This window comes from Lissotriton vulgaris, chromosome 5, assembly GCF_964263255.1.
Source record: "Lissotriton vulgaris chromosome 5, aLisVul1.2, whole genome shotgun sequence".
Taxonomy (NCBI): Eukaryota; Metazoa; Chordata; class Amphibia; order Caudata; family Salamandridae; genus Lissotriton; species Lissotriton vulgaris.
The window spans coordinates 1,911,658,900-1,911,680,009 of NC_141693.1; the positions used below are offsets into that span (position 1 = coordinate 1,911,658,900).

At 47.2% G+C, this 21,110-nt stretch overlaps 1 protein-coding gene across 1 annotated transcript in view; it reads left to right on the forward strand.

The window, feature by feature from the left end:
- Positions 1-21,110, forward strand: part of LOC147717702 (E3 ubiquitin-protein ligase TRIM39-like) — a 429,018-nt gene that overhangs the window by 259,964 nt on the left and 147,944 nt on the right. Inside the window, exon 5 of the mRNA XM_086924489.1 lies at positions 2,926-3,035. Within this exon, the coding sequence (XP_086780615.1) occupies positions 2,926-3,035 (110 nt within the window). The remainder of the gene's footprint in view (positions 1-2,925; positions 3,036-21,110) is intronic.

Below are 21,110 nucleotides of genomic sequence, written 5' to 3' on the forward strand. Positions count from 1 at the left end.
TTCCATGGGCCGTTGTGCAGGATTGGGGGCAGCGTCTGTTGGTGCTTTACTCTAATGCCTTCCATGGGCCGTTGTGCAGGATTGGGGGCAGTGTCTGTTGGTGCTTTACTCTAATGCCTTCCATGGGCCGTTGTGCAGGATTGGGGGCAGCGTCTGTTGGTGCTTTACTCTAATGCCTTCCATGGGCCGTTGTGCAGGATTGGGGGCAGCGTCTGTTGGTGCTTTACTCTAATGCCTTCCATGGGCCGTTGTGCAGGATTGGGGGCAGCGTCTGTTGGTGCTTTACTCTAATGCCTTCCATGGGCCGTTGTGCAGGATTAGGGGCAGCGTCTGTTGGTGCTTTACTCTAATGCCTTCCATGGGCCGTTGTGCAGGATTAGGGGCAGCGTCTGTTGGTGCTTTACTCTGCCTTCCATGGGCCGTTGTGCAGGATTAGGGGCAGCGTCTGTTGGTGCTTTACTCTAATGCCTTCCATGGGCCGTTGTGCAGGATTGGGGGCAGCGTCTGTTGGTGCTTTACTCTAATGCCTTCCATGGGCCGTTGTGCAGGATTGGGGGCAGTCTGAGTCCCATATGACTTCGGCTCTAGAAGCAAACAAAGAAAACCGTTGCAGGACAATATTCAAAATCAAAACCAAAAGGTAGTTAGCTAGCCAGATTTCAAATCAGCATCACTAATACAGAAAAATAAAACCAATTACAAGAGGTCATAACATAGGGGGAATTCGTTAACTGAAATTTCTCAGTCCTTAAATCAAAGTGTTGTAATCAGTAATGAGGACTGACATGTAGTCGGCCTCAGATAAGAGAGATAAATCAGTAGGAAGTTTAGAGTCCGTTCAGTTTAAAAGCAAAAAAAGACTAATTATAAAGTCATATAAATAGTCCGACATGAGGAATGCCAGATATGAACGCAATAAAAAAGTCTGGCACGCATCCCCAAAAAGGCACATTTGACATCTTCTGACAAATGAATAACGAAGCACTCGAAGTGGATTCATAGCGTTGTGCGAACAAAGATACAAGACCTAAACCAATAAACACCATACAAAATGAGCTATTTCAAATAAGTTACTGTAAGAAGCTCCTGAATCATTAATAAATATTAATCCCCAAATGTTACAAACAAAGGAATTGATATTTCACTATTGAAATAAACTAGAAATAAGACCTGAACGAAATACAGTTGTGGCGGCAATCTTTGAATATTGCAACATATAAAGAACATCTCAACAGGGCTGCTTCCTAAGGCACACTGATATATTCTGTAGAAGAAAACACCATGAAAAGAATCCCATTTCAACTATTTTATGAAAAGAAAAAACATGTCAATGACGTTTCAGTCCACAGATGAACCCATTTCCAACTTAAAGGTGGCTTCAGTTGGATTGACTATGTGATGGCTGGCGGATCACTTGATATGGCTTGTACTGGTGCCTGTACTATTTCTGGAATGTGTCTAATTCAGGTAGGTTTGCGAACCACACGTGAGACGTAGGACACAGACGTATCCAGCGATCGCCCCTTTGACGGCAGGTATTTGAATGAATGAGAACCTAAGTGTCTGTGACCTGAATTAGACACATGGCAGAAATAGTTCAAGCCATATCAAGTGATCTGCCAGCCATCATATGTCCATCTAATAAGCTACCTTTAAGTTGGAGACTTGTTCCTCTGTGGATTGAAACGTCATTGGCGACACTTACACCACATGTTAGCCCTATTAGTGAGATGTAGTAATTATTTTCTCACTACAGTGAGCCCTTACCGGTATTCTAAAAGAAGCGTTGGTGATCTTCAAGATTCCCCTACCACTCACCTTTAAAGACATAAAAGGGATGTCCTGATGGAGGTGGATACAATTTGTAATCTCCACTGAAACGTGCGTTGACCTGGTTGTTGGTGAAATCCCAGCTGGCAACACAATCGCAGATATCCTATGGAGTGGTCTCTCTGCGAAATCCAACGGTGTATGCCATCTTTGGATGGGTTGTTTATGTATGCGATATGGAAATGTTAGTGTGGTGTTGTGCGAAAGGTTAGGATGGTTGTGTGGTTGATTCAGGGGATATACTTTGTGTTTAAATATCCATCTACTTTTTACAAACTATGATAATGTATTAAAACAAATCTAACATGTACATCCAAACGGAATAATTGTATATTTGCACTTATGAATGTTTTATGGTTTTAACTTTTGTACAATCAGAGAAATTTAAAAACTAAATAAAAAATATGAATGAATTAAATAATAAAATAAAATGACAAAATCCATACAATAAATTTCTGATCTGTATGCCTAGCAATGGGCAGTACATAGAGCTGTTGAAAGCCTATAGAGAAAGTATATAGGTCGTGAGGAAGTTCTTCTCACAATTTTGTGGTTTGTTTCCCCCCTGCTCCCATACCTACAAGTTAACCTCAGGGGGTACCTTTTAAACATGGGAGCTTAAGTGAAGGGTAACAAAACTCTTTGTGGTTCAAACCTCTGATCCAAAAAGTGTTAGTAATTGGTTTGTTTATTAGTCAACCTCTGACGGCACTACATTTCTATTTTTTACAAAAAGCAGCCCTGAGAGGACCTTGAGATTATTACAGTAGCAGACTATATCTGAGCTGACAACCTACTACTACCTGGAGCAGCAGGCCTTGAAAGTTAGACAGAACCTCCTTTGGAGAGTAATGCATTGATCCAATTGAAGTGCAAATTACAGCCCCCACCTCAGACCCTGTCTGATAACCACTGACTGCTCCAGGACAAGAGAGAAGTCTCTTCAGAGAGCAATGAGATTCGTAGTAGAAACCGAAACACAGGTAACAGTGACCTAGTGCAGAGCATACTACACGTTGGTGTGGAAGATAGGATGCAGCGAGAGTGAGGAGAATATGCTGAGGACCATTTACAGCATTGCTCTCTAATCCACAGGTGTAATAACGTGAAGGCCCAGAAACCTCCAGAAGATGCGGCTGTGGAGCAGGTTCTGAAGAGCATTGGAGAACATGCCTCCTTGCAGGACAAACTCTTGGAATTAAAAGGTAAACGGACATCTATTGTGAGACAAACATCAGATATGGGAGAATTGTTCATTGTGGAGAAACATATGCACTGCTACAACACTCGTTTATCCTGCGAAAGAGACTCCACACACAAGCAAGTGTGATGGCACGTGCTGTCCTTGTTCTGTGACGGTGGGTAGGAGGGGAGTCTAAATAAATCTATGAATGCGTTTGGGAGTGGTGCAGAGCGAGGGAAGAGAAGATTATGAGAATGACAACAGCAGGAATGGGGGAGCAATGTGCCAGTCAGTGGTGGCTGTGAAACTATTGTTGAGACAGGGAAGGCAGCATTGTGAGACTGTGCTGCTTGCAATGAGTAAGAGACCCTTGAGAGGTCACTCCATTTGAAATGAAGATCTCTCATGTGCTGGGCTCTATGGAGGCTTCTGGGATGCCAATACATTTGTTCTCCAGTCTGTGTTTGGGGACTCCTCTAAATCAGGAAGACTGTTTCTTAGGCGTCCTCAGGAGAGTTCTGCATATCTTTCTTTGGGAAAGATGTCTATTGAATGTGGTCAGCTCGATGGGTGATCAACACCTGAGAATATTTACTGCATTTCCAAATTCAAATCAAGTCAAACTTAGCTTTATTCGGTGTTTGTAAAAAAACCATAAAAGCACATAAAAATATACAAACATATCATACGTAGCATACAATTGTTCAAGTTGATACGCTGATTTACATGACAATAATTAATTAATAAATAAATAAAACACGTTTGGAAACAGTTCATACAGTACATTAAAAAGGACCTAGGATGGGGGAGGAGCCAAGCAGGCATCCGAAATGGCCGCATAGTCGCTCGGCTCCGCGAGCCCTTTCGTCCCACACGTTTATCCTGCCGAATATCCTGGCCCACGGAGGCATACTTTGATTAAGGAAAGAAAACAAGCACCTACCGTTTGCTTCCGGAGCTCCTACGTGCCGCCGATCCTGGGAATTATCCCCGACTGCTTTGCGGCCCACGCGATGATGAGACCGGGGCGTTGATTAGGCGGGGCCTCCGGCCGCAGCTGCAGCACCAACGGCCGTTGATGGCGGAGGGGAGCCTTGCCGGTGGGGGCCGATGATATGAAGGACCGCTGCCAGTGGTGAAAACCCGAGCCGCTTGACGGAGGCCCTTGAGGGGCAGTTTGGTGGCGCGGGATTGGAGGGGGCGCTTGACTCCTGCCCCCTCCCCAACTTCTGTTGCCCAGGCATAGCCAGAGATTGCCCCCGACATAGGCGGGCGACTCCCGGGGCCCGGCGGGACTTTAGCCTTTTGGTGGCTCTCCTTTCTGGACCCTGCCCCACAGTTTGTTTGCCCTGGGGACGCATCCCGCGGTGCCCTCACAGTGAGGCCTGGTCCCTGAATATGTGAAAAGGGACGGTGCCGATTGGATTAAGATGGCAGCTGGTGCCCTTCTTCACGGCTCACGTCCAGGTCGGGCGGCTGTTGCAGGGATGGAGCCGGGATGCTCGCAACGCACGACGGAGTTCGCACCCTGGGACGTGTTGGCTGCCTTAACAGTTTTGCACGAGACCATTGATTGTCACGCCCAAGACCTGGGTGCAAGACTGGACGCCATTGCTGTTTCGCCATCTATGGAGGCCACGGTCCTACTTCAGGGGTCGGCCGATGAACTTGCTGCTGCCTCCATGGCGGAGGTCTTGGATCCTCGGGGGCACCTTGGGCCGCTTGGATACCGGGCTCCCGTGCCCGTGCGACCCGTCTTGACTGCTTGTATGGCTGTATCCTTGGGACACATGTCCGGCTGGCGGCTGGGGGTGGAGCGCTGTTTTCCTCCTTGGACTGGCCTGGATGTGTTGCGGCGGTGGCCGGACTGTTTGACTCTCCTCTCCTGGATGTTGTTATTCCTTGCCAGCTTTGTGAAGTTCATGGGGCCGGCGTTGTTGTTGCCTGATCTTTACTATCTATATTTGGATGGACTTGGATTACTATGCTCTTTTATGGCTTCGCCCCGTCCGGGCCCATTCATTCTGTTTGGACCCTCAAGACTGTGCTTCACATTGATTGATGAGAGGCCTTCGGGCGGTATTACTACCAGACAGGGTCAGGGATGAGATGGCCTACAACCTATTTGCTTTATTACTGATAGACGATGCAGTGGGTATCTTCGATTGATATTTCATTGTTTTTGTGCTCAGGATTTGTTATTCTTCCTTATGGTATTGTTTCCTTTTTGGGGCGGCGCGATGAGGGCCCTCCTCCGCTTGTGTTTTTTTTTTCTCTCTTCCTTTTCCCTATCTTTCTATATTTCGGGTTCTATTAGGGCGACAGGCACGCGGCTGGGGGGTAGGCCATGGCCTTCTGCGGGTGTGCAGGGTGGGGGGTTGCGGGCTGGGTGTTAGACTAGTATTTGTTTCTATGGCCCTTTAGTCTTTCTTCTCTTTTAGTGCCGTCGTTGCCCATGTTCCTTGCGGTGTGTTTGGAGTGGAAGGGCGGGGTTTAGACTCGTTACACGATGGGGTTGTGCTTCCACTTCTCCTGTTCTGTATATTTTATCCCCTGATGCCCCCCCCCCGTATTGCTACTGTTCCTAATATCCTGATTCGCACACTATCGCGGGACTGGGTGTGACTGTGCGACACTTCTTTTTAGTTCTTTATTTGAAAATGAACCTTTTTACATCCTGACTCAAGCTGTTGTGTCCGCTTCCAAATTCTGTACTGTTATTGTATTATCCTGCGCTCTGAACTGTTGCCATTATGCGTATTGCTTGCAATGTTTTGATTTTTCTAGCGGCCGGCCGTGATGGTTGTAGGCCCATCCCTGTAATCACATCTGCTACTAATAAAGGTTCACAAAAAAAAAAAAAGGACCTAGGATGAATTGTAATGTACTATTGAATGTAATAATGTACAATATAATACAGTCATGCAAATCGTTAATCGTTAAGTCATCGTCCCTCTGCATCTTACAGCGTATTTCAGAAATTTAACAGCTGCATTCATAGTGGATTCGTCTTGCAACATGTACAGTCTAATCAAGGCTGGTTTGCATTGCCTCAAACCCCACAGCTTTAGAATGGGCAGCAAGTAACTCTTTCTGCCCCACTCATAATATTTACAAAAGAAGATACAATGAATGTTTGACTGAGTGGATAAATCGTCACAAGGGCAGTTTATTAATTTGGCAGACCAGTCATTTGGGGCGGGGAATGATATCAGACTGTGAAAACAATCAGTCCTCATCCGTGTCAGTAGCATTCTATGGTAGCTAGAAAAAACCGGGGCCAAATAAGGATGTAGGCCAGGACCATCAATCAATCAATCACAGACATTTATAGAGCGCACTACTTACCCGTAGGGTCTCAAGGCGCTGGGGGGGGGGGAGGGGGGGGCGCTACTGCTCGAACAGCCAGGTCTTCAGCTTCTTCCTGAAGGAGAGGTGGTCTTGGGTCAGGCGCAGGTCGGGAGGGAGGGAGTTCCAGGTCTTGGCGGCCAGGTAGGAGAAGGACCTTCCTCCTGTTGTCGCTCTTCGGATGCGGGGGACGGCGGCGAGGGCGTGGTTGGCTGATCGGAGGTGACGTTTGGGAGCGTAGAAGTTGATTCGGTTGTTGAGGTAGCTCGGGCCTTGGTCGTGTAGGGCTTTGTGTGCGTGGGTGAGGAGGCGGAAGGTGATTCTTTTGTTGACGGGGAGCCAGTGCAGGTCTCTCAGATGTCCGGAGATGTGGCTGGTTCGTGGGATGTCGAGGATGAGTCTGGCTGAGGCGTTCTGGATCTGCTGGAGTCTCTTCTGGAGCTTGGCGGTGGTACCGGCGTAGAGGGCGTTGCCGTAGTCCAGTCGGCTGGTGACGAGGGCCTGGGTGACGGTCTTCCTGGTCTCGGTGGGGATCCACCAGAAGATCTTCCGTAGCATGCGTAGGATGTTGAAGCACGCCGAGGAGACGGCGTTGACTTGCCTGGTCATGGAGAGGGAGGAGTCCAGGATGAAGCCCAGGTTGCGTGCGTGGTCTGTCGGTTTGGGTGCGGTGCCCAGGGCGGGAGGCCACCAGGAGTCGTCCCAGGCGGAGGGCGACGAGCCCAGGATGAGGACCTCCGTCTTGTCTGAGTTCAGTTTCAGGCGGCTGGTCGTCATCCACTCGGCTACATCTTTCATCCCTTCGTGCAGGTTGGCTCTGGCGGCGGCGGGGTCGTTGGTCAGGGAGAGGATCAGCTGGGTGTCATCGACGTAGGAGATTATGTTGAGGTTGTGTTGGCGTGCGATGGCCGCGAGGGGGCTCATGTAGACGTTGAAGAGGGTGGGGCTCAGCGAGGATCCTTGAGGGACGCCGCAGATGACTTCGGTGGCCTCTGACTTGTACGGTGGTAGGCGGACGGTGGGAAATAATTGTGGACTTATTTCCATCCAGATACCACCGCCTATGTTATGTTATGTTATGTTAAATGATCTTTTTGAGCGCAACTAACACCGTTAGGTTTCTTGGCGCTTTGCTGAGGGAGCCGGAAAGAGAGACAAAAGGATAACGACTAATTATAGAACTCAGTGAAAAGAAATGTTTTAAGGGAGGATCTAAACTTGGGGTAAGGGGAAGATAACCTAAGAGGGACGGGTAGGGAGTTCCAAAAAGACGGGGCTAAAAAAGAAAACCTAAGGCCGCCGTGTTTCTTCCTCTTGAATCTGGGAACAGTTAACAGAGCCATCTGAGAAGATCGGAGGGTACGAGGAGGGGCATAAGGGTGAAGCAGGGAGGAAATGAAAAGAGGGCTGTGACCTGCAAGAGATTTAGAAATAATGCAGCCAAGCTTGAATTTACATCGAGCCGTTATCGGAAGCCAGTGGAGACTTTTTAAAAGGGGACGAACATGTTGATCTTTGGGTTGGTGATAAATCAGGCGGGCGGCCTGATTTTGGATCAACTGGAGTCTCCTAAGTTGATAAGCAGGAATGCCTACATATAGTGCGTTTGCGTAGTCAAGCCTAGACATGACTAACGCAAGCAGAGCCAAGATAAGGGCATCAGTGGTGAGTAGGCGAGAGATTTTACGTATTTTCCTGAGTTGGAAATGGCTTGAGGATACTACGGCGCTGATCTGGGGTGTCATCGAAAGGTCGCTGCTAATGACAACTCCCAGACTTTTGGCTGAATTGACAGGGCATGGAGGGCTGCCAAGGCTTGCAGGCCAGAAAGAGGAATGCCAGGGATTGGAGGGTCCCCCGACAAGAACCAGCTCGGTCTTGTCGGGGTTGAGCTTCAGGTGGTTTAAGCCCATCCAATTGCTGATTAAACAGAGGGTGTTTTGAAAAGTGGAGATAGATTCATCAGAGGAGTCGATGGTGAAGACCAATTGAATGTCATCCGCGTAGTTAAACGCGGTGACATTAAAACTACGGAGGGAACGGATTAGTGGGGCCAGGTACAAATTAAAAAGAAGGGGGGATAAGGAAGAACTCTGTGGAACACCACAGGTCAGCTCGACTTGAGTGGCGGAGAACTGGGACAGCCTGACTGCTTGATGGCGTTGAGTCAAGAAAGACCGAACCCAGTCCAGGGCGGTGCCCTGGATGCCAGCCTCTCTGACACGGTCGACCAAGATGTCATGGTCGACCGTGTCAAAGGCGGCCGACAGATCCAGAAGGACCAGGGCTTGACAGGTATTAGAGTCGGCCCCCCTGCGCAATTCGTCCATCACAGAAAGGATAACTGCTTCTGTGGAATGCGCAGGTCTGAACCCAGCCTGCTGGGGGTCTAAAACACACGAGTCTTCCACAAAGGAACTAAGGATTTGGGTAACGTGCGACTCCAGAACTTTACTGAGGAAAGGAAGGAGGGAGATTGGGCGGTAGTTGCTCATGATGGACGGGTCTGCCGAGGGTTTTTTCAAAATGGCAACCACCTCGGCCCGTTTAAAGGATCCAGGGACCTCCCCGATAGTCAAAGAATTGTTTAGGAGGGCTAGGGGAGGTTCAGGACAGGAGATGAAGGCTTCCCGAAGGGCCGAGGGGGGGCAACAATCGCTAGGGGAGCCAGAGGAAACTTTATGCAAAAGTGAGAGAAAATTGGCCTTTGAGATAAGAGAGATCTGGGTCAAGGTGTGGGTATTAGGGTGGAGAAGGGCATTGAGCGGGGGGGACAGGTGAGGCTAAAAGAGGAATACTAGTTTTAATCTTGATGATCTTATCCACAAAAAATTGGTTCAGGGAGTCGCACAAGGACTGGGAAGGGAGGGGAGCAATAGTGACTCTCGCCGGGTTTGACAATTCCTCAACAATTCAAAATATGTCCTTGGACTTGTTTGAGGAGTCCAAGATTTTACTAGAGAAATAGCGAGACTTAGCCAGAGTTATTGCCGACTTATACTCTCTCAGCTGAGAGGAGAAAAGCTCTTTAGCCTCGGGGGAATATCCCCGACGCCAGCGCCTTTCTGCCTGGCGGAGACTGAGTTTCAATGATCTAAGATCCTCGGTAACCCACCGTTGGGCGTCATGACTGCGCCTCGTCTTGACTGATTTTAGAGGTGCCACCGAGTCAGCAGCGGAGATAAGCCAGTGGATGAGATTCTCTGACTGAAAATCAATGGAAATAGTGGGTTCCGTAATAAGTGGGGCAGATGAACTGAGAAGGGAGGTGAATTTGTTGATATCAGCCTTGTTCCAATTGCGTGCCAGAAAATTGGATTCCCGAACCGTAGTGACGGGGGAGGGTCTGGCTAAAGTAAACGTGATTAAAAAGTGGTCTGACCAGAGGCACGGGAGAATAAGAGGTGCAGAGATGTCTAAGGAAGAGGTCCAAACCTGGTCCAGAATATGGCCTTTGACATGCGTAGGTGAATGTATATGTTGGATACAATTTAAGCCCGACATAAGATCTGAAAAGGCCAATGAGTCAGGGGTTTCATGGGTGTCAGACGGCCAGTAATTAAAATCACCCAGGACCAGGACGTTAGCGTTGTTGATGGTAAGGTGGGATATAAGGTCGCCGAACTGAACTGAGAAACTGGGCATGGATTGGGGGGGGGGGGCGGTAAGTTAAGACACATACGAGTGATGACCCAGGTTGCTCCAATCTGAGTGCGAGGCAGTCAGTCATAAGGATGCTGGGGGTGGATACTGGGGAGAAACGAATGGAATGCCTAATGATGGCTGCAACCCCACCTATCTTCTAGTAACTCAAAGCAAGCTTCTTTTAGGGCTTTTTTAGACATTAGTGCACATGAGCTAGGGGTTAGATAAAATTCTGGATGGCCAATGGAATACAAATTTTTTTTAACGTAGGATAGCCATGTGAACTTACTGGCTATCCTGATTGATTCATGCAATCTTGGATTACTTCCCTACTAAAAGCTGTGTCCTTAGAGGACCATATCTTGTGCCACAACATGACTTGAGTTATCTTTATTATATCTGTGATATGAACTCGATCTAATTCTTTGTGGCATATGGTCGTAGAAATCGATCTTGGAACTGCTAGCAAGAACCTAAAAAAAGCATTTTCCACTAGTTGGATTTGTGTGCAATCTGCCATCCCCCAGATGCCAGCACCATATGTCGCAGTAGAAACACATTTAGCTGCGTAGATCTTGAGCAGGGTATCTATGGGTTTTCCGCCCAGTCTCTTGGCAAATTGTTTTACTGCGCCTATAGTGCGGGAGAAGGCCAAATTGCGAGTAGTGATGGCTGTAGTCAATGTTCCCCTATTATTAAAAGTGATACCTAAGTATGAAAAGGTTTTAGTCAAGCCTATCTTTTTTTGATTGACGAAGGTTTTGCAGTCTACTCTAAGGTTATTTTTTGAGGTGCAGCACATGGTGAAAGTTTTTCCCACGTTAATCTTCAGACCTCTAGTGCTCATGAAAGTCGAGAATCCGGTTAAAGCCTTCTGGAGGCCCATCTGAGTTTGTGACATAATCACGGCGTCGTCGGCGTATAATAGTAGTGGTACCGACAGGCCGTTTATTTTGGGATAGCCGACTTCCAGGTCAGTTTAAAAATCTGCCACTTCGTTAATATATAAGTTAAAAAGGAAAGGGGCGAGGATACAGCCCTGTCGGACGCCCTTTTCTATGGGAAATTTTCTAGTACGTTCTCCGTTTTTGCCGTAACGGGCCGTTGCTCCGGCATCTCTATAAAGTTCCTTTATAAAAGTTAAGACGTGTGGGTCTATCCCCATTTGGTCAGGGTGTTCCATAACACTTTGTGATCCAAGCAATCGAAAGCCGAGCTTAAATCGACAAACGTCAGAAACAGGTTCCCTTTTTTTGCTACCATATATTTATTCATTATTAATGTCAAATTGAGTCCCTGCTCGACTGTGCACAGACCACTCTTAAATCCATATTGGAATTTGGAGAGAACCCCATTACTTTTGGCCCAGGATTGCAATTTTGTGAGTAGGACTCTACCTGCTACTTTCATCAGGGTATAAAGCTAGGAAATAGGTCGGTAGCATTTTGCGTCCTGCCTATCGCCTTTTTTAAAGATAGGAATTACAATGGCTTCGTGCCATGTGTCAGGGAAACCTAGTTGACTGTAAGCATTTAATACGTTTTTGAGAAGTGGGGCCCAGAGTTCAGTATTTTCTTTGAATAGATCGATGGGAATTCCATCTGGCCCTGGGGCTTTTGAATTGGCGCTCTCATGAATAGCTTGCTCGACATCTTGTGGGGAAAAAACTATGTTAATTGGGAAACTGTCCAGGTTAAGTAAGACTTCGGACTGCAAGGCAGTGTCGGTATATTGTAAAGTCACACTGGGGTTTGACATCGCTAAAGCATCATTTTTATACAAAGACGTGAAGTAGCTAACCCACACGTCTTCGGCTATGGCAACCTCCATAGAATCCGTCTTACTCTCGGAAAAGAAAGGGGTGTTAACTTCTCTCCAGAATGAGATATTGTCCCGGAGGGCACTGGCCTTAATTAAAGCCTCCCAGGCAAGATTTTTAAGTTCATTCTTCCTATATTGTAGAGCCCGTTTATAATCTAGCCTGGCAGCTCTAACTAAGCTGGTATCTTTCGGCAAGGTCTTTATGGCCTGTATAAGAGCTTTATGGGCTTTAGTGCAGGCTGAATTAAACCAGCCAGTTGATCTTATTTTCTCACCGTCTTTTTGTTTCCTAGTCAGTTTATCATTTATAGTGGCAACTATCTTACCGTAAGCCACTCTAATCAAATGAGGGTTAGGATTTTGTTCCAAGCATATTATGAAATGTTCACACTCTTTCCTAAATACCTCCTCTAGGAATTTTTTGGGGTCAACCTTAGCCCACTTAATGGCATACCCATTTTTTCTGGACAGGGAGATAGAATTGCGGTACAGTCTTTCAGGTGTACTTGTAACATGGCTATCATGATTACCAAAATCAAGACTGACGCTTATTGGAGAATGGTCGCTCATTGCTAATTCTTCAGTTTCGAACCCCTGTATAGAACCCTGATTATTATTTGACAATAGCATGAAGTCTATTACAGTACCTACCCCTCGACCATGGAAAGTTGGTTGAAATGCGGCCATGGGCTCACAGAGTTCATTTGCAAATCCTATGTCCCAGTCATGCATTAGTTGGTTTAACATGTTACCAAAAACGGTGTGTTCAAAATGCGTGCTAGGTTCCCCTTTTAAATGTATTATACCGCAAGTGTTTGAATCACCGTGTGGGCATAGGTGACAGTTGAAGTCTCCGACTATAGGAATGCAGTCAGCCTCCCCCGCTCCTTTGTTTAAAATAGAGATCAGCTTGTCTATAAATGCTTTGGCGTCTTCTTTCAGTATGTTATTATATAGGTTAATCAAAAGAAGGAGACACCCTTTCCCTTTAATAGAAAAACCCTGCAGGGATTTGCACACCCTATTTTTAAGCCCCTCCACTTCGTATCTCTTCACTGTCAAATTAGCCAAATTGGAGGCAAAAGTACACAAACCTCCAGATCCCCTGCCTCGATTGCTCTGAATGGAAGGGGTAAAGAAGGTACTAAAACCCTCGATGTGGGTCTCCTCCTGGTCCCAACATTCCTGAAGACATATAATGTCAAAATTGGCCATAAAAGTTAGGAATGATTGGTCCATTGATTTTTTGGAGAGGCCCGCAATGTTCCATGATGTTATTTTCAGACTAGCTCTCCCCTCATTTTGTGATGAACCTTTAACCTGTTGGGGTAAGCTGGCAGTAATAACTGCATTATGTCCTATCGTGTTTAGGGTGCCTGTGATTATTATCTCGCCAGAGGATATATCATATTCCTCATTTGTATCTAAAGCAACGGGTCCCTCAGGTGTTAATCCCATAGCTAACTGATATGAAGGGGGCTGTGCCTGAGACGCTGACTCCCGCCTAGAGGCGGAAACAATATTTATCAGTGCCGGGCTAGTGTAACAGAGAGTCTGTATGTTATTATACGGATAAAGTACTCTCTCTAGAGTTAAAGAAACAGGAAAGGAGCCGAGTGCCTGGTGAGCCCCGTTTTCCCCGTTTAAATGCCCTATTGGTCAATCGACCATGTCTAAACAGTCGAACCGGTTTCTTGTGGGAAAGCCCCTCCAACCTTCCAGATTGGGCTGTTCTCTTCTTGGAAACCAGGACCAGGGGTCCCTATCTCTAGTCCAATTTCTGTTTCTGTTTCTATTCCAGTGACCCACCTGATTCCAAGGCCAGTCCTGGCCCTCCTCCCAGCTAGTGGGTTCTCCGTAATCGAAGATATTAGATGGTGGATAAAAGAAAGAGAGAAGATATGCGTCAATCCCCCCCCTTTTTTGCCAAATCTGGCTAGGAACAAATATATTATACAAGACAGAGGACCCTAGTTATTTAGGATCATGTAAATGATAGACATATACTGAATAGTATATAACCTCTGTCCAGCCGGACAGGAATTTATTGTTTACATTTTTTTGTAGTAGTTCAGGTATTTCAACATTTATACAAAAGTGGGCACAACCTGTGACCCACAGGAGACAAGACAAAACACGTGACAAGAATTTATGTAAAAAGCGCACAAGGCGGTCTGTACTATTATTCAGTATAACAGACTAAGATTCATTTTAAGCAACCCATTGTTAACGACATTTCTTTGATTTCATAGCAACATATGGTGCTTCTAAAGTCGACGACGTTTCGATGCAATTCAGAGATACATGCACCATCTTCAGGACAAAACCATTAAGTCATGTTTGTCTTGAAATTATTTACATTGTCACATAACCACTGTTGCGAATTACATAAATACAAGCGAAAAAGGGAGTGAAATTTTTTGGGAGAAAAAACATAAACAGAAAGATTCCATTAGACTTGACAGAGGACTCACTAAACCAATTCTCACACTGGCTAAACAACAACAGCAGTGGCCTGAAATACACCATGAATACCAGCAAGGAATCTCTACCTTTCCTAGACATCGAGATAAAACATTGCGAGGGGCAATTGATAACAAGTCTTCACCGAAAGCCCACAGAAAGAAACACGTTACTCAATTATAGTAGTCACCATCCCCGTGCCCTAAAAGATTCTCTGCCATATTCGCAGTTTCTACGTATCCGTAGGAATTGTTATTTTAAACAAGACTACTTCGCAGAAGCAAAAACACTGAGTCAAAAATTAAGACAACGAGGTTATCCACGCAAATTGGTACGTCGCTCACTAAAGAGAACATGGTACTGCCCCAGAGAGACATTACTAGAACCCCATATTAAGAACAACCAAGAAAGAATTACCTGTGTCACAACGTTCTCCCCTGCATCTAATGCTATCAAGAAGAGTGTTGTAAAACATTGGCCGGTACTTAATGCCGGGGCCCTCAATCTGGAACGACCAATGTTCGCCTTTAAAAGAGCGAAAAATATAAAAGATCATTTGGTCCGTGCCTCACTTCCTCAACCTGACACAAGAACTACGCTTAATGATATGTGGAACTTACCGGCCCTCAAGGGTCACGCCAAATGTGGTCAGTGTGTCTCCTGTGACTCAGCTATTGAGGGCAAGACCTTCTCCTATGGCACAATTAAGTATGATAGACACCACTTTACAAATTGTAATTCTAACAATGTGATTTATGCGATTGTATGTCCGTGTATGTTAATATATATAGGACAGACAAGCCAGAAGATTAAACTGCGAATAGGACAATGTTAAAAATGGGACTTTTATAGCGCAACGGCTACTCCAAAGGAGTGTCCCGGCGCTTTGGGCTCCTGACCAAGAAGAAGAGCAGGAAAACATAACAAGACAGAGAGGGGCACCCGGCGGGAAAAATTATCCAGCAAACAACCAAGTCTTCAAGTCTTTCCTAAAGACAAGCAGATTAGAGGTGTTTCGCAGAGACAACAGAAGCGAGTTCCATAGCTGAGGAGCAAGGAAGCTGAAAGACCGGCCGCCTAGCCGAGCCTTTTTAATGCGTGGTACCCGAGCCAAGGCCAAGGTTTCTGACCTGAGGGATCGTGCAGGTCGATAGAAGTCCAGCCTCCTCTGAAGATACTTGGCACCAGTGCCATGTAAGGCCTTATGGGCAAGAGTCATGGCCTTAAACAGTATCCTCTTCCGCACCGGAAGCCAGTGGAGGGATACAAGAAGATTAGAGGCGCTAGTGCGACGATGAAGGCCAAAAATGGCACGCGCAGCCGCGTTCTGGGTGATCTGCAAACGTTGGAGGAGATATTCAGGCAGGCCCAGATATAGAGCATTGGCGTAGTCCAATCTGGACCCTATAAGGGCCTGAACAGTGATCCTCCGATGTTGCTGCGAAAGAAGGGGGAAAAACTTGCGCAACATTCTGAGGATCCCAAAACATGTTCCCGTAAGGGTAGAAATCTGGGATTTGAGCGACAGCTCATTATCAATTTTGACTCCCAGGTTCTTGGCCCACTTAGAGGACTGTGTGGGAGGGAACATGTCGGCAGGCCACCATCCTCGCCAATCAGGTTCAGAAGGGCATCCGAAGAATAGTATTTCGGACTTATCCGAGTTGCACTTGAGGCTGTTTTGTGAAAACCAGCAAAAAACAGGCCCAAGGCACTCGCGGATCCCTTCGCCATCAAACTCTTCACCCTTGCGACAGGTGAAGAGGAGCTGAGTGTCGTCAGCGTAAGAGACGATCCGGGCCCCATAGGACTCCGCCAATGTCGCCAGAGGGGTCATCAAGATGTTAAAAAGAGTGGGGCTCAGGATAGAACCCTGAGGCACTCCAACTCCCAATGGCGGCATCTCGGCGGATCCGGGTGGGACCCAGACCGTCTGGCGGCGGTTGGCCAAAAAGGAAGAAAACCAGTTGAGCACCGTCCCCCCTAGCCCGATGTCATGGAGCCTAGTGAGGAGGTCCTCATGGGGAACGGTGTCAAACGCCGCCGACAGGTCTAGCATGACTAACAACACCCTGCCTCCCATGTCCAGCACCTCTCTAATGATCTCCGAGACTTCCAAGAGCGCCGTCTCGGTACTTAAGTTGGAACGGAATCCCGATTGGGATTCATGGAGCAGATCATTAGACTCCAAAAAGTTGGAGAGCACGCTGTGCACGTGTTTTTCCAAGATCTTGGTCAGTGCTGGCAGGAGCGAGATTGGTCTGTAGTTGGAGGGTACCTCTGGGTCAAGATTGGGTTTCTTGATCAGAGGGATGACCATGGCTTGCTTCCAGGTCTGAGGGAGAAAGCCTTCGCTCAAGGATAGATTAAGGATGGGATTGGCTATAGGGTTTATGGCGTCAGCCACTTTTGCCAGAAATTTTGCCGGGCAAAGATCTAGTGGTGAGCCCGACTTGAGGTTCCTCATCAGGGTTAGAGATGTAACAGCCGAGAGAGGAGGAAAATCGAGCAGAGCTGGGCCCGGGGGGGACAGAGACGCTGCCTCAATCGGCATCACAGACACAACATCTAGGTCTCTCTGCGGGAAGGAGACCTGGATTTGCCTAATTTTGGTGGTGAAAAAATTGGCAATGGTGTTAGCCCAGGTCTCTGCCGGAGCACCCTGAGTAGAGATGGACCGGGGGCTGGTGAATTCACGCACGATTGAGAAGATCTCCTTACAGGAGTTAGCAGCATCTTCAATCCTATTGGCCAGATACTGTTTCTTGCTCTGAAGGACAAGTTCATGGTATGACTTCATCGTTGTTTTATATCGTTGTTTGGCCTCGGGCTCATACTGGGCTCTCCAGGCACGCTCTACCACTTTACATTGCCTACGGGCAAGGGCTAGTTCCTCCGTGAACCAGGGGGCGGAAACCCGCCGAGCAGCGGACCTGGGTGGCTGTAAGGGAGCGAACTCATTTAATCTGGCAAGAAGCCAGGATTGCAAGCTCTCCAGATCTTTCTCCAGATCCCCAGTGCAGACCACAGGGTGATCAATCAGAGCATGTGTGAGCATATCTGAGGTCACCCGGTGAAGTGTCCTATAGCTGCTGCCCTGCTGTCTCGTAGCGCTAGCGAGGGGGGCCACAATAGAATGTATTTCAAAATGGGCCAAAAAGTGATCGGACCAAACGATTGGCAGAAGTGTAACATTCATGACAGGTATGGTGGAGAAAACCTGATCAAGTGTGTGGCCTTTATCGTGTGTTGGACCAGCAAGATAAGGGGAGAGACCCAGGGTAGATGCGATATCCAGCAGTTTGATGGCATTTTGGTCATTGTGGTCGTCCATATGGAAGTTGAAATCTCCCGCAAGTAAGCATTGCTCCGATCTCAGGACAAGGACCGACATGGCCTGTTGAAGGTCATCAAGAAAGGAGCCCACGGGGCCCGGGGGTCTATAAACAATCATGCCCTTCAGTGCTTGTTGTGGCGATAAGGAGATGGTGAAGGCTAAAGAATCAGCTCCTTCGATGGTATGAGTATGCGTGACCATGCATGGAAAAGAGTTCTTCACAACCAAGGCAACTCCTCCTCCTCTACCCTTGTCTCTGTCCTGTCGATGGATGGTGTAGTCAGTGGGAATAGCCGCCACTATATCCGGGTTGGAAGAATCATTAAGCCAAGTCTCGGTGAGCATCAGACAGGTGGGACTGGTAGTTGACAAGAGATCAAAGATCTCTTGAGTGTGGCGATGCAACGACCTCGTATTGAGGAGTAGACAGAGGTGTTTAGAGCTGCTCTCCTTAACAGGGAGAAGGGAAGGGAGGGAGCGGACAGGGTGCCAAAGACAAGCAGGGCACTTATGCTTACCCTTATGCCGGCCTGGAAAGACTGATAGGCATGACGCATTCCAATTGCGCAGCGAAAGGAGCTCCTGAGCGGAGTATGAAAGCATAGTGGCCAGAGGTACCTGCCACGCCAAACGCCTCCGGGACGCTGACGGGCGCAGACGGGCAGGACTCTGGCACGACTCCGGCGCAGGTCCGGCGCGGCCGCTGATCGCGTCCGCTGCGCGGAGGAAGGGGTGAGCTTTTTGTAGCGCTGCTAGAGCGCGAGGGTGGAAGTCCTACCCCCAAGATGGCGGCCAAAATGAGATCCCAGCCCTCGGCGTCAATACTCAGCCGAGGGCGGTCTCAGAGTCTCAGGCAAGGGAGGGGGGGAAGGCGAAGCGCTTACAAGCGCTGGGAGATCTGAAAACAAGCAGCGCTGTGCTCCTACACGCTTTTAACACAAGCGCGAGCACAAGCTGCACAGGAGCAGAATCCGTTGCCAAACCGCCAATGCGCCTCTTGTGGAACATTTCATGGAAAAGGAACACACGGAAGATGACTTCACTTGGACTGTCATCACACAGATCAAAGCCCCCCCACGAGGAGCAGACATTTCCCAAATCCTGAATAAAGAAGAGTTGCACTGGATCCTGAAAACAGACAGTATACGAAAAGGGTTGAACAGGATTGAGGATTGGACTTCTTTACTATAAAAACATTTTTCACAGCAGGACCGCTCTTAGAGGTCCCCCAGATGAACTCAATTGAAACTGAACAAATGTCTCATAATATGATGTTTTTTTAAATATAGATGACCTACATATGTACTACCATATGTCACCTATTCTCACAGAGCACCTTCTGTCACGGATTACAAATCCAATTCACCTTTCCAAGATGGCCGCTCTTTCACGAACTCCTTCCACTTAGTCCCTCTTCTATTTTCGGCACTCTTAAAACTTTGTCCTTCCCAACCACCTGCAGCGATCACCGCCAGAACCCCATCCATCCTGCCATCGAGCAAGACTTCTCACAGTAAGTACCCTATGGTGCCAGACTCCTTCCCCACCGCACCCCCGTGCATAAAACTCAACCCTGGGTTTTCAATTATTTAATATACTTGTTTCCCCAGCATCCCATGTGGAAGCCCTGCAGCGCCGCGCTCCCGACCTAGGAACCAACATTACCGAGTAAGACTCAGCTCGGTTTTACTTCTACCCGTTCTATCTTAATTCATTACCCAGCTGACTCTCCCTCCCCTTATCTCCTAGTTCCCGGTAGTTTTCCCGAGCTGGCCGACCCTAAGTGAGTATCTCAATTGCACTATCACGAGCACGGCTAGCCATCACAAGTGACCGGTACAAATAACGTTCTCCATTTTCCCGCCCTCACAGATGCAATGTAATTGTCTCGCGGCCCTTTGACTGTAATACTGCTATCTTGCTCAGCCCCCATCAGGTATTACCTTGCTCATAGAGATAGCAATTTAACTCCACCGCTCCTCCACCATTCCCCACAGTTCACTGCGCCGTTCAGTTATCACCGCGCCGGCAAATTTTTCTATCACGTTCTCATCACAAATGTTCACGGTTTTTCCGCACTGCGCCGCTGGAAGCTCCTCCACTCGTAATTTTTAAATGCTTAGTACAACCATTCTTGCGTCGAACGCCTAACACCCTCAGGTGGTACGCATGCATGAGAAAGCACGAAGAACAGCTTTCACCAATGTTTTTAAACGTCACCAAAGTCACTTGCATTCTTGCGCCGAATACCGAACACCAAAAACCCTCAGGTGGGACGCATGCATTAGAAAACACGATGAACAGCTTTCACCAATGTTGTAAACATCACCAAGTCACTTGCAACGGTTACAGTAGCACTAAATAGTTTTTCACCGTATTACAATCCGATGAAACCAGAATATGAAATACAGTCATGCCTAGTGTCTAATGGAATCTTTTTGTTTATGTTTTTTCTCCCAAAAAATTTCACTCCCTTTTTCGCTTGTATTTATGTAATTCGCAACAGTGGTTATGTGACAATGTAAATAATTTCAAGACAAACATGACTTAATGGTTTTGTCCTGAAGATGATGCATGTATCTCTGAATTGCATCGAAACGTCGTCGACTTTAGAAGCACCATATGTTGCTATGAAATCAAAGAAATGTCGTTAACAATGGGTTGCTTAAAATGAATCTTAGTCTGTTATACTGAATAATAGTACAGACCGCCTTGTGCGCTTTTTACATAAATTCTTGTCACGTGTTTTGTCTTGTCTCCTGTGGGTCACAGGTTGTGCCCACTTTTGTATAAATGTTGAAATACCTGAACTACTACAAAAAAATGTAAACAATAAATTCCTGTCCGGCTGGACAGAGGTTATATACTATTCAGTATATGTCTATCATTTACATGATCCTAAATAACTAGGGTCCTCTGTCTTGTATAGTAGATTACTGCCCAAGGACCCTAGTGTTACTCCTTTTGGGTTTTCCCTTGTCCTGTAAAAACAGGAACAAATATAGTCAACTGTGGAAGGGTCATCACAGTTGGCTATAACACAGTCGCCCTGTATGCTTTTTTTGTTTCGCCAATCCAAAACACTCTTCGTACCGAAGAGATTCTACTAAAATTTGGTGATTGAAGAGGTCTGTTTTGGCTCAGCCACTGCAATACCTTGTTTCGGAGGGGCCAAGGGGGTTCATCAGTGTTGTCCGACAGCTCTGGGACCCCAGTAAGGATGACAGTATATGGGGTCGCCTCGGGTGGTAGATGTGTCGGATGACTGAACTTTGCCCCTTTCCTCCCTTTGCCCTGGGGTTGCGGAGCCGACCCTTTAAGAGGTATGGATGGGGTCGCTTTCGGCTTGACTGTCTGGGTTGGGCCTTTTAATTGACCCGAAGTTACTTGAGGGGTATCTAGGATTTGATTGGGTTTTGCCTTCCCGTCTCCTGTTTTGGACTGGGAGGTGTCTTGTGCAGATTTCTGCTCAGGTTGAATGTT